This window comes from Myotis nattereri (assembly GCF_964212035.1).
Source record: "Myotis nattereri genome assembly, chromosome: 13".
In the NCBI taxonomy this organism is placed as follows: Eukaryota; Metazoa; Chordata; class Mammalia; order Chiroptera; family Vespertilionidae; genus Myotis; species Myotis nattereri.
This window is the reverse complement of record NC_138088.1, coordinates 38839301-38853898: the sequence shown is the minus strand read 5'-3', so window position 1 is coordinate 38853898 and position 14598 is coordinate 38839301. Positions and strand designations below refer to the sequence as shown.

At 40.4% G+C, this 14598-nt stretch overlaps 1 protein-coding gene and 1 pseudogene across 2 annotated transcripts in view; both read right to left on the bottom strand.

Moving 5' to 3' along the window:
* The window catches only part of TBC1D12 (TBC1 domain family member 12), a 73052-nt gene that overhangs the window by 26210 nt on the left and 32244 nt on the right, over positions 1-14598 (bottom strand). The window contains exon 3 of the mRNA XM_081105332.1: positions 3921-4036. Within this exon, the coding sequence (XP_080961458.1) occupies positions 3921-4036 (116 nt within the window). The remainder of the gene's footprint in view (positions 1-3920; positions 4037-14598) is intronic.
* LOC308529310 (large ribosomal subunit protein eL21-like) lies at positions 13384-13874 on the bottom strand (annotated as a pseudogene). Its single transcript has one exon. The product of its transcript is annotated as a large ribosomal subunit protein eL21-like (transcript).

Here is a 14598-nt window from a genome sequence, read left to right as displayed (position 1 = left end):
TGCCGCTGCCGGCCTCTGAGCTGCACTCTAAGAAACAATGTTGCAATTATAGAAGCTAAACCATTCCCAGAAACCTGCTTTCAGCCAGCCGGGCCTCAGAGCTGGAGTTGCAACAGTGTTACAATTATAGAACCCAAACAAACCCAGATACCTGCTTTCAGCAGCCGAGGTCTCAGAGCTGGAGCTGAGCCTCAGAGCTAAAGCCGGCTCTCAGCTCCAGGGACAACCATAGAAGGTAAATAAATCCCAGAATAAAAAAGAAAAAGAAAAAAAGGAGAGGTTGGGAGCTTCAGTCACCTGCCAGCCTGAAAACATCCCTCAGCCCCTCACCCATATTGGCCAGGCACCCCAGTAGGGACCCCCACCCTGAAGGGGGTGTGACCAGCTGCAAACAGCCATCATCCCCTCATCCAGGCTGGCCAGGCACCCCAGTGGGGACCCCCACCCTGAAGGGGGTATGACCAGTTGCAAACAGCCATCATCCCCTCATCCAGGCTGGCCAGGCACCCAAGCAGGACCCCCACCCTGATCCGGGACACCCTTCAGGGCAAACCAGCCGGTCCCCAACCGTGCACCAGGCCTCTATCCTATATAGTAAAAGGGTAATATGCAAACTGACCCTAACAGCAGAAAGACTGGGAATGACTGGTCACTATGACACACACTGACCACCAGGGGGCAGACTCTCAATGCAGGAGCTGCCCTCTGGTGGTCAGGGTGCTCTCACATGGGAGGAGCTCTGCTCAGCCACAAGCCAGGCTGATGGCTGCCAGTACAGCGGTAGTGGTGGGAGCCTCTCCTGCCTCCTCAGCAGCGCTAAGGATGTCTGACTGCAGTTTAGGCCTCCTCCGCACTGGCAAGTGAACATCCCCTGAGGGCTGCCAGAGGGATGTCTGATTGCCATCTTAGGCCAAATCCCCCAGGGAGCGGGCCTAAGCCAGCAGGTGGTAATCCTCTGAGGGGTCCCAGACTGCGAGAGGGCACAGGCCGGGCTGAGGGACCCCCCCCCCTCCCCCCCCGCCCCCCCCCCGAGTGCACACATTTTTGTGCACTGGGCCTCTAGTTGGTTTATAAAATTAATGGCTTCACAGTCAGTGAAAAAATATGCAAAAAAAATACATTTAAGTATTATCACATATCCAAATGTATATTAATAATGTAATAATATCTGGTTTTTGGAGTCAGTTTTTAAAATTATTTTCAACCGGTTAGAGGAAAGGTATGTGACAAATTTCCAAATTATATATTGTACCTCTTCCTCTCTTCTCAAGTTAGTAAGATTCTTCAGGTATGTTGTAGCAAGGATGAATAATGGTTAAGACTTCTGCTTCAGACCATTCTATATAATAAAAGCCCAGCGACCGAAACGGTGGAAGCATGGCCCCTCGCCCCTGACAGCTCTGTCCCCAGCAGGGCCTCCCCTCCCTAATCGGGGGGCCCCCATCAGGGCATGTCTCACTGGGCCTTTTGTCTCTGTCTCTCATTGGATCTCTGCCCATGGAGAATACCCCTGTCACCCCCGCAAAGGAACACACACCAGCAAAATCGCCTTTTTAATAAAAAATGACAAGTGGGAAACAGAGTGAATTAAAAAGCATTAACTTAACAACAATCCATGTGTCTGCAAATGCATTCCAAATGGCAGCCCTTAGGCAGGGGTGGCAGGGGTGGGGCGTGTTGGCCACATGTTCTGGAGCCTCAGACACAAAGTGTAGGGGGCTCAGTGCCTTGCTATGAACCCCTCCCACTAGCCACCTGGGATGGCAGGGTCTGGGGAAGGGTGAGTCTATACTCACCCTCGCGGACCCCCACCTGATTCCATAGAACCTTTACATTGTTCTGGAATCTGCTGGTCCCTCTTACTCCCCCAGTATCTCCAAACCTTCCTGTGCTGACGCCAACTCTCCTTCTGCACCAGCCCTCCCCCCTCCACACACAGATTTCACCCTCTCCCTCCCTCACCCCCTAGTCTTCTACCCTATACTTCTTCCTGCCCTGCCCTACCTCCATTTTGCCCTCCTGCCCCAGACCACCCAGCAGCCCTGGCTCTGGGAGAAATGGTTAGAACAAAGCTTTCCTTGGCTGGAAGAGACTCTCCAGGGAACTGCATGCAGAAAGGCACTCCCAGTCCTATACCTGCAACTGCTCTGTCCTGCCAGATGCCAATCAGAAATTGTGTCTCTGGAGACAGAGGGTAGCAGAAGTAGGCTGCTGTCCTTTGAAGCCCCTCATCAGGAGGAAACTCTCCCTTCCCCCCCAAAAAGTTCACCCTGCTGCCTCCCTTATCACTTTCAGGAACCCTCCTTTGCCTCTTTCCCCGGAAGTGGAAGGATTGGAGCACATCTAAATATATATAAGAGAGTAATACGCAAATTGACTGAACGGCAGAACAACCAGAACGACCACTCGACCAGTCACTGTGAGGCACACTGGCCACCTCTTGGTCCCTCCCTGCTGGTCGGCAGGCTCCGATCGCCCAATGGCAAACGGGGAACCAGGGGTGGGTGGTGGCAGGGGGTGGGGCCAGCTGCCAGTAGCTGGGGAAGATGGCCCTAAACACAGGCCAGGCCTAGGGACTATACCTGCGCATGAATTTCGTGCGCCAGGCCTCTAGTAAAGGAGTAAGAGGGAAGATGTCAACAAAGACTTGGCTTGACAGAAAAGATAAAGCCTAATCTCTAAAGGCTTAGGTATGTGAGCAGTAAAAATAAGGTAACTGTATTCCAATAGAAGTCAATAACGTGAGCAAAGGCACGAAGGTGAGACTTGTAAAATAGAGGATGGTGTAAATAAAAATTTGTCCCAAAGACTATCTAGCACAGAACTTTTTGCATAGTATTTTTATAAACTCCTTCAGGGAAGAAATTAACATTCCTGGTAAAAAGTTTAATCTATTTTGGATGAATTTTAACAAGTTTAAGAAAGCTCTTCTGGGAGCTTGGTTATCTACCTACTCAGCTGTCAGTCAGGAGTCAAAAGATCTTTTCTTGCTTATCCAAACACTCTTTGAATTGGCCTGATTCATTCGCCTCATCAAGACAAATAAAACCAAAGGAAAAATAATATGAATGTATTCACCAAATCCTTACAAAAAAAAAAAAGGGAGCACTGGGATCACAATTCTTTAGCATAAATAAATGCAACAAGAATTGAGAAATAATGTACTTCTTCTCTCACAATGTCTAAAAAATATTCAACCTCTGACTGTTTGGTTCCAGATCCTTTTATTATGCTCTTTAGGATAATGGATAGAAAAAGCTACAGAGCAGGGAAATGATAAAAAGGGTTAGAAATTATTACACTGGAAGGAAAGAGAAGCCTAAAAGAAAAAGAACAGATTCTGAGAGCCCAAGAAGGGAAAAGGAGTTAAGAACCAAGAGGTCTTGCTTTAGGAAAGTGTGCTTTGTTTGGTAAGAAATCAGAGACAATATTTTGAAGAATAGCAACTTTGTGGCAGAAATGGGAAGAGAAGAATTTAAGATTTTTTTAGGGTATTAAAAATGTATTCTTAGTAACAGTAAACCAACTGGTTGACAGTCAGTAGTTAACATTTCAAGTTCCAATTTCAAAAATTGTTCAAAAGGCAAGACAAATATACCTTAAGTATATATTAAATGTCAAGAAAGAAAAAACATTGCCTTATCATATTAAGGTAAGAGAGGGAATGGTCAAAATGGAAACAAATATAAAAAGCCAGAATTTATGTCTCAGACATGGGCTCATAGAGACTTCTAGAAAGTATGCGTAAGCTTGAACATCAACAATATAGTCCTTCTTATTAGTTTTAGGATATGTTTCTGGGATTTAAAATTTTTTTAAAATCAATTTCTCTAATTTCTTGATATATTTTGTGTAAAATAGTAAGCAAAATTAAAGTTTAAAATATAAACTGTGTGCCTGATGAGCACTAGACTACTTACGATGGTCGATCCTCAAGAATGAGGGCAGTGGTAGAAAGTGGCTCAAATTCAAAATTCTTACGTCTTGAAGACTGAGGTGGAGGTTTACAGGCCCTCCCTGTTCGTGCTTCATATTCCTAGAGTAGATAAAAACATATTTTATTCAGAGACTTTCCTAATTTTCTTAATATCTTAAATTTGTATCATTAAGAATATGCTATAAAAGGGACACATACGATTCATACATTAATCTGGTAAAAATATTAGGCAGACAAAAGAAAGAAAAGTCACTTTTTTCCCTAAAGCAAACTAAATTGTGAATTTCTATTACATATCAAAGTATGGTAGGAGAGGGGAAGATAGAAATGCACTAGATTAATGAGGCAAGGTTTTAGGAAGATGTTCTTGATTGCCTTCTAAGGTACCAGCTGTCCAAGTCCAACTCTGAATAATCTACAAGCAGATAAACCTACTTTCAAAACCTTCACACAAATCAATGATGGAAATGGTGACACAAAATAACCAACATTAAAGTGCTTTGAAGATCTCTTTCAAGGGTGACACTGAACCTCTAATCAAATGCCGGTTTTGAATTCCAACCTACTTTGGATCTTGCTTTTATAAATCTACCTACTTACTCGAAATTTAAAGAAATCACCATTATATCTTATCCAATAATATGTCCAAAGACTTAAAGACCTCACTAAAAGTTACAAACTGTTACTATCATAGTACCCCATTATCTGCGGTTTCATTTTCTGTGGTTTCAGTTACCCGAGGTCAATTGCAGACCAAAAATATTAAATGGAAAATTCCAGAAACAACCAATTTATAAGTTTTAAATTGCATCCAGTCTTGAGTAGTATGATGAAATCTCAGGCCATCCTGGTGGGACAGGAATCATCCCTTTAGCCTAGTAGTCCTGCGGGCTGTCGGACAGCAGTCTTTCAGTAGTCGTCTAGGTTATCATAAATAAGGCAGGGCGTGTGTTCACAGCGTTCACCTTCTGACCATTGTCAGAAAGTCAACAGCAGCCTAAGGCTATGGCACAATGCATACATCATTCACCTCACTTCACCGTATCAGGTAGGTTATTGTATCATCTTATATCTTCACAAGAAGGGTAAGTATAATATAATAAAGTATTTTGAGACAGAGAGAGAGACTACACTCACATAATTTTTATTATAGTAGGTTGTTATAATGGTTCTATTTTATCATTAGTTACTGTTGTTAATCTCTTACTGTACCTTATTTATAAATTAAACTTGATCATAGGTATGTCTGTATAGAAAAAACATAATATATATACAGGGTTCTGTTCTATCCGTGGTTTCAGGCATCTACTGGGGGTCATGGGTAAATAGGGAACCATTATGACTTTTAATTTCCAGAACCCACATTTTCCCTTTCTAAAAAAAGTTTATGACCTTATGATTTAATTTGTTCATGTTGACCAATGTTACCCCAATCAATTTAATAAATATTTTTAAAAAATTTTAAAAAATCAAGCTACTGCTTTCTCATCACCAGGTAATACATATGTACATTTTTTATGAAATTCTAAGATTTACTCATTGATTTCAGGAGTAAATTTGCAAGCCCACTGGCAACTAGAGAAGACATTAATTTAAATGAAAAAAATTCAATATACTTTAGAGTAATCCATGGTTTCATTTATGGCTGTGCTTTCTTATTATGCCTATGATTCTTTTTATATTATTACTAGAGGCCCAATGCACAAAATTCTTGAAAGAGAATTCTAGGCCTTCGCAGCCGCAGCGGCTTCCTTGATCCCCTGGCTGCAGCCCTGGCTTCGTCCGGAAGGACATAGGGAAGGACGTCCAGTCTAATTAGTATATAAAGCTTTTATTATTATAGATATGCTTTTCCAACTCAAATATTATTTATCAATACTAAATCAGACATTAGCAAAAATGTGACCTGATGCTTCCATCCCTCTTAAAAATTTGATGCTGTTAAAGCTTAATTTTATTTGAGATATTACTTAAAAAATAATTTTTTTTCTTACACATTTTCTGTAAACTTCAGTAGTTTCTGTAAACTACTTTATGGTTCCTGCTGCTGTTTATAATTTTATATCTGCATCTCCCCTTCTATCCACATCTTTGTTAATCTGAGAGTTACTTTGTTTGCATAACTGCAATGAATTTTTAGAAACTTCTTTCTCAAATTAAATAGGACTATGTACGCTCATTTTTAACTCCCATGCCAAGGAACTGAACAGCCTTTCAGAATCAAAAGCCATTGATGGGGTCACTCGTTTCTTTTTCTCTTTCACCAATTTTCTTTCTAATAACTAGAAACACTTATTTTCTAGTGTTTCTAGAACACTTATTTTCTTCATTATAGACTCGAGTGTTATGTTAACAAATCCCCTTTTCTGGTAATGTTTTCTTATTAAAAATCATATGATATGAAAAATATAAATGAGATTTGTTATTTAAATGGCACTGCTTTCCTACAATGTGACCTTGATTCATTGGTAGAATACAGTATCATCCAATAAAGCATTTTCCATGAAAATAAATTCCAGTGCATAAACAGCAAAATAAAATTTCGAAATCAATGTCAGTAGCTAGTATTTCCTGACACTTACCATGTATACTTTACACACTGTTTTAAACACTTAAAATATTTAATCCTTGAAACAACCCTATGAGGCACCTAACTCAGAGTAGAAAAAACTGAGGCATAAAAGATCACTTGCCAAAGGACATAAATGGCAGGCAGTGTAGCTCTAGAGCAGTGATTCCCAAAGTGGGCGCTACCGCCCCCTGGTGGGCGCTGCAGCGATCCAGAGAGGCAGTGATGGCCACAGGTGCATTTGTTTTAACTTTTTTTGTATTACCTTTCTATTCTGAGTTCAATAAAGTTTCATAATTTCAAACTTCAATGTTTCTAATTTACACCTTTCTTTACTATATTTTATGAAAAAGGTAGAAACATTAATACATATATCTGTTTAATTGCTATTAAAATTAAAAAAAAATTAATTTCCAGGGGGCGCCGAGTAATATTTTTTCTGGAAAGGGGGCAGTAGGCCAAATAAGTTTGGGAACCACTGCTCTAGAGTCTAACCTTTTAACACCTACATGTCATCTTACTATGGTAATAGTCAAGTAGCTATCTATGACAATTCATTTTTATTTTATTTTATTTTTTGTTAATCCTCACCTGAGGAATTTTTTACATTGAATTTTAGAGAGAGTGGAAGAGAGAGGGAGAGTCAGAGAGAGAAAAACTTCAATGTGAGAGAGACACATCCATTGGTTGCATCTTGCATTGGGTCTAGGGATCTCGTGTGCAACTGAGTTACGTGCCCTTAACTGGAATCAAACCCATGACCCTTTACTCCGCAGGTCAACACTCTATCCACTGAGCCAAACTCCCTAGGGCAATTGATGACACTTTAAAAGAATGAGATAGATCATTCAGTGAGATAGTAAAATATTTGGTATGAGTTGACAATACCTCAATCACTGATCCATTTAACTATCATATGAAAAGACCACAGATAGTATATGCTTCCTGTTATGTTGCAATATGAAATACATTGACCATTCCTGAAATATTCTTGCCAAAAGAAAAATCAAGTGATAATCAAATAAGTCATATATGTTAAAATATATGATATCAAGAAATCAAAAGTATTAAGAGGTTCTCCTCTGGAGGGCTGAACTAGGAATGAAGGATATTTGTTTTACTTTAAAGTATCCAGTATTGCTGACTTTTCTTCTAAAAAAATTTTTTTATTGATTTTTTTACAGAGAAAAAGGGAGAGGGTTAGAGAGTTAGAAACATCGATGAGAGAGAAACATCGACTAGCTGCCTCCTGCACACTCCCCACTGGGGATGTGCCCACAACCAAGGTACATGCCCTTGACCGGAACTGAACCTGGGACCCTTCAATCCACAGGCCGACGCTCTATCCACTGAGCCAAACCGGTTACAGCCTGACTTTTCTTACAAGAAATAAAATAGTTTGTGAGATCACGTATAGTCATGGTGGATAATTGATGAAAGATTTTATTGAAGAAGTTGATTCAGAACTGGAGGCAAGAAAGATGGGTATTAATTACATAGGCAAAAAGGACTGGAACAAACCAGGGGGAGCAAGCAAAGGCCTAGATCCGTGAAACATATTAATCTCACTGAATATGAAAAAGGATGAAAAATAAAGTTTGAAATTATGGGGCCTTTTCATTGGCAAAAATATCTGGAATTTACAATGAACAAAATGGAGAGTCACTGAAAGTTTGGACAAAGCCTAGTTTTAATGAAAGTAGTCTTTCATGAAAAATTAACTGAAAAAGCACTGGCCGGTTTTCTCAGTGGTTAGAGTGCCAGCCCAAGCACCAAAGGGTCCTGGGTTTGATTCCGGTCAAGGGCATGTACCTGGGTTGCAGCTTCAATCCCAGCCCTGGTCAGGGTGCATGTGGGAATCAACAATCCATGTGTCTCTCCCAGCTAATCAATTAATGATTCTCTCTCATCATTGATGTTTCTATCTCTCTCTCTCTCCCCCCTCCTCCCTTCCTCTCAGAAATCAATAAAAATATATTTTTTAAAAATAATAAAAATTGATGGAAAAAATATCCTCAGGTAAGGATTAAAAAAAAATTAACTGAAAAAGTACACACATAAAAGGCAATACAAAATGAGGTATTTATATATCATTTATCTACCTTACAAATAAGCTTTATATAGAATTGTCACTCAAATATTTTTCACATGAGAAAAAAGTTGTATTCTAGGATTTCCCATTATAGACCCTTAAGCATTAAAGTGCTGTAAGTTTCTAGAGGTTAATATTTTAAAAAGCTTAAAAAACATGGTATCAATCCATTATCTGAAAATAGTATAGACTTATATATCCTGAATGACTCAAATATTTGCTGAATAAAGATGCTATTCTAATATGATTAAAATTGCAAATTATATTAGAAACTAGAGGCCTGGTGCACACATTTGTGCACCGGTGGGGTCCCCAGCCTGGCCTGCGAGGATTGGGCTGAAACCTGCAGTCCAACATCCCTTGAAGGATGTAGTAGTGAGTGAAGCGGCAGGCGGCCGGGCAGGAGCCTGAGCCTGGGCCAGGTGCTGCACCGCTCCCACTCACCCTGGCCCCGCTGTGCCTGCCACCACTGTTTCTCAGTAGGCTCGCTGCTGCTCTGCTGTGGTCTCCGCGCACCTGTCCTAGGGCGATACTGACACGCCCATGACAGAAGTGGCTGCGGGCTTGCGCCCAGTCAGTACCGATGCCAGTCCCGGTCCCTATCAGATGGGGAAGGGGTGCGCAGGGGGAGTGTCTACAGGAGAGGCTTGTGCCGCTGCAGCTGAGCTCGCCAGCTGTGAGCCCGGCATCTGGCGCCTGTCGGTCAGCTGAGTGGCTGTCTGCGTAGTGGCAGTCCTGCGTAGACTGTCTGCCCCCTGGTGGTCAATGCGTGTCATAGAGACTGGTTGAATGGTCGAATGGTTGCTTAGGCTTCTATATATATAGATAGTAAAATATTCGGTATTAGTACTTTCAAAATTGTTCACAAGGTGATATCCCAATTATTAGTTAAGGGTGTTTATTATATAAAACAAAAACCTGCCCTAGCCAGTTTGGCTCGGTGGATAGAGTGTTATCCTGTGGACTGAAGGGTCCCAGGTTTGATTCTGGCCAAGGGCACATCCCCGGGTTGCGGGCTTGCCCCCAGTGGGGGGTATGCAGGAGGCAGCTAATCAATGACTCTCTCTCATCATTGATGTTTCTATCTCTCTCGCCCTCTCTGCTCCTCTCTGAAATCAATAAAGAAATATATTAAACACACACACACAAACAAAAACCCAACTCAAACAGGGTTAGGCAAACTTATCACATGACAGAACTGACTATTCCATGCACTTAGTAATTTTAGACTCTGACCAAAAGGCTCATAACATTAGTCAGAGACTCCACTTCTCTACCACTCTCTCAACTATGCCCTCCTCCATGTGTGGGCTTCATCTGGAGGCTAGTTTCATCTGTAGCAATGCCAGTTGTCACATTTTCATAGCATAATTTTCAAAGATCCTTCAGTGGCTCTTCTAGTAACTCCCACAAAAACGAAAGCATTCTTTCAGGCAGTTCCCAGTAAATATCCATTCCACAAGCAATCCATTCCACAGCAATCATAAGCTTTAGAGATGAGCTAAAGTCAACCAGGGCCTATCTCTGCAGCTGAGGCAAATCACATGATTGTTAACTCTTGAGTTGAGGGCAGTAAAGAGAGATAACAGTGCTTATTGAGAAGTAGTTTAAATACACAAGAGTTCATTTAAAAATATAACCAAACAATATCTCATGGGTAGAATTCCTGAAGTCAATTTCACTTTAAATCCATATATGTCACAAAAACTCCCTATATGTTTCTTTTACAGAAGTTTAATAATGAACTAAATGTTGATAATTTCGTAGGTTATAAAAAACACACTTTACAATATAAAAAGGCAACAAAAGTCGTGGCAACTGGTGTGGCTCAGTTGGTTGGAGCACTGTCCCGTGCACCAAAGGGTCTCGGGTTTGATTCCCGGTCAGGGCAAGTATAGGAGGCAACAGATCAATGATTTTCTCTCATATCAATGTTTCTCTTTTTTTCTCTCCCATTCCCAACCTCTCTCTCTAAAAAACAAAACATATCCTTGGGTAAGGATTACAAAAAAAAAAAAAAAAAAAAGCAACAAGAAAAACCATAATCCAAGGAAATCAGTAAATAATGCTAGCTATAGTACATTCACTGTTTGAAAATACCTTATCAATATGCCTCACTTTCTGCTAACAAAGCTTTTTTTTTTTCTCTTTACTCCTCATCTGAGGATATATTTTTATTAATTTTAGAGAGGAAGGGGGAGAGAAAAACATCGATGGGGGAAAGAAATGTCAATCGGTTGCCTCCCATATGCACTCCAACTGGGGATCAAACCTGAACCTGCAACCTGGGCATGTGCACTGATCAGGAATCAAACCCAAAACCGCCCCCCCCCGCCTTTTTTTCCCCCCAAAACCTTTTGATGTACTGGACAACACCCAACCAACTTAGCCACCAGGTCAGGAAAAAGCTCAGTTTTAACTGACCTATTTTATGAGTCATTGGGAGCTAGCTACCTGCCAAGTGTAACACAAGAAGCATTTAGTTTTAACATATAGATTGTATCTCTATAGGATGTTGTAATGAAGCCTGTTTTTTAAAAAAATTTAATTTATTCTTCATTCTCCACTAGAATAGCAGATGAAACTAGTAGGAGAAGGCTGGTAATTACCTGTAGGATAATTTATTCTAGCTGCTATAAGAAAATGTAAATCAAATAGGCAATTAAATCTAAGGCCAATCAAAAGATGGTAGGCAACGGTTGTCATCTTCATGAGCATAAAGTAGAAAAAATGACTTACAATTCCAATGTTAAGAAATACTGTATACACATAAAGAGAAAAGAGGTTTTTCCTCAAAATAATCTCTCAAAAAGAGGAAATACATTTGCTTAACAACATCGCTTATATTATGGGTGCTTTTTCTCCATTAATTTTGAACAACAAAGCACTATCTGGAGAAAATGCATTATGCTGAAATTATCTCAATCAGTGCTAGTTTGGAAGGTTACTTTTTGATCAGTGGGTTTTTTCTTTTGGTGCTGTTTAATTGGAATAGGGGAGAAGAAACTGAACAAAAGTGAGGATTCCCAGAAATATAACCATCCAATTGCAAACTGTCATAAAAAAACACCTTTAAATATTACCTTAAAATACAACATAGTAATATAGTCCATACTATTGTGCTAACTATGTATGGCGCCAGGTAGGTACTGAAAACATAGGGCACACTCTGTCTAACCAATATGTTGTACACCTGAAACCAATACAAAACAATACTGAAAGTAAATTGTAATTGAAAAATAAAAAATAACATATCAAGAGACTAGGTTGTAGATAATTTTATACCTATAGGACAAATAAAAGAAAAAACAATGCATTTGAAAATTTGTGTGAGATAAAATTTCTTGTATCAAGGTAATACATAAAAATAAAAAGCACTGTATCTCCTACAACTTGGACAAAAGTGAAAATTATGTGCTTGTGGTTGAAGACTATAAAACTGGTCACAGTGATAATAAACATACTGATGTCAAGATGTATGCAAACAGTATTGAATAAAAAGGCACTATTTCTGAATATATTATCTTATATAATATACTAGAGGCCCGGTGCACGAAATTCGTGCACGGTGTGTGTGTGTGTGTCCCTCAGCCCAGCCTGCACCCTCTCCAATCTGGGATCCCTTTCACAATCCAGGACTGCTGGCTCCCAACCGCTCGCGTGCCTGCCTGCCTGATCAGCCCCTAACTGCTTCTGCCTGCCAGCCTGATCACCCACTAACCACTCCCCTGACAGCCTGATCAATGCCTAACTGCCCTCCCCTGCCGGCCTGGTCACCCCTAACTGTCCTCCCCTGCCAGCCTGGTCACCCCCAACTGCCCTCCCTTGCAGGCCTGGTCCCTCCCAACTGGGAAACATCTATCGCCCACAACTGCTCTCCCCTGCCGGCCATCTTTGACCACATGGGGGCGGCCATCTTGTGTGATGGAGTGATGATCAATTTGCATATTACCTCTTTATTAGATAGGATTATTTGAATATGTAATTAGAAATTCAAATAAGTGTTTGATCTTCATCTATATTCCTAAAAGTTATTTATACATGTTGGCCAAAAATTCTGCAGAAAGACAGAGTAGATTCGAACTTGGTGGACAGGGTAATTCATACAACTTTCTTGCTGAAAACAACCTCTATGATCCCTGACAAAGGGAAACAAACAGGGTGAGCCTACCGAACACCCAGTGTTGTGCACAGAGGCAATTCTGGACAACAGTACAGGACGGGGGACCTCAAAGAAAGCCTGGCTATTAGTTTGGACAGGCCAACCGGGGCCAGAACTTGTGTGCCAGAGTAGTAGAAAGAAAGCACTCCACTGAGAAAGAACTCCAGAAATCTGCGTAAGAATCCTCTTGAGTCTTTAGCTGAATACTAATCTGCACATGTGCAAGGCAAAACACTACAAAGCTGGGGGGAAACTTCTGGGGAAAGAACAATTACTGGAGAGTGATAAGCAAAACAGTTTCCAGAACTCCCTCAGGGCTGAGAAGTATTCGCATTCCCACCAACTAGAAAGTCATCAGAAGGAGAGACCAGAATGTTCAGATTCATCCGAAACTGTACAAGTCAGAAGTAATGGAAAAAATCTTTAAAATGTGAAAAGAAAAAAATGAGGTGAGAAAACTCCTCCTGACTAAGAATCCTATACCAAGAAAAAATATTTTTCAAAAATGAAAGTACAATAAAAAAATTTTCAGAGAAAAACTGAATTTGTTGTCAGCAGATCTGCACTATACTATTTAATTTAATTTATTTATTTTTTATCAGCACAGAAGTCTTTTTTTTTTTTCCACTTATCATGCCATGAATTCATAGGGAATGGGTTCCAGCAGCTCAGGCTCCTTTCCATTGGTTCTCAGAAAGTGTGTTTCTCTGGGTGGAGCAGGCTGATGCTTCAGTTGAACCCAGGTACCTTTCTCTTTGGCTTGCTTCTTTTTCCGATCATTTTCCTTCACATGTTTCAGGATGCTATCTCAGCTCTTAGAGTGCTTAATATGCTCAATATGTACATTAATTCTCTTGGCAAGAATCTTGCCCTTAACTTGCTTGTTCACAATAATGCCCACTGCATGCTGGGTGACATTGTGGACTCTTCCAGTTTTGCCATGGTAACATTTGTGGGGCATTCCTTCTTGAACAGTGCCCATTCCCTTGATGCCCACAATATCACCTTCCTTGTGGATTTGCATGTATGTGGCCAAAGGAACAACTCCATGTTTTCTAAAAGGCCTAAGGAACATATAGCGGGTGCCTCTCCTCTTTCCCTTTGTGTTAGTCATTTTGTGAATTACTGTAAGATGGCAGTTCCAGCTGAAAGGCTATAAAGCTATTTTAAAGGAAAATTTTTAGGTAGAAAGAATATAACATATGAAAACATGAATAAACAGGGCAGAGCAAAAGTAAGTTTATAGTTGCGAGCATGCAAAACAGGGTTTATTCATGTATTATTATTTACCAGCATTACCCTAATATCAAAAACAGACAAAGCCATTACAAGAAAAGAAAGCCACAGACCAGTATTTCACATAAGCATAGATGCAAATAACCTCAACAAAGTAGTATTAGCAAAGTGAATCCAACAATGTATAAAAAGGATTATACACTATGACCAAAGAGGATTTATACCAGATATGCAAAGCTGGCTCAACATTTAAAAATCAATTAATGTGCCCCAGCTGTTGTTGCTCAGTGGTTAGAGCATCAGCCAGTCTATCGAAGGGTGTTGGGTTTAAATCCCAGTCAAGGGCACGTACCTGGGCTGCAGGCTCGATCGGAGTGTGTGTGGGAGGCAACCAATTGATATGTCTCTCTCAGATTGATGTGTCTCTTTCACATCAATGTTTCTCTCTCTCAAAGTCTTTCTCTCTCTTTCCAACTTTTCTCCCTCCCTCTGTTCCACTGTGTCTTAAAAAAAAAATCAATGGAAAAAATATCCTCAGTGAGGATTAAGAAACAAAACAAAATCAATTAGTGTAATCCATCACAATACCCTAAAGAAGAAAA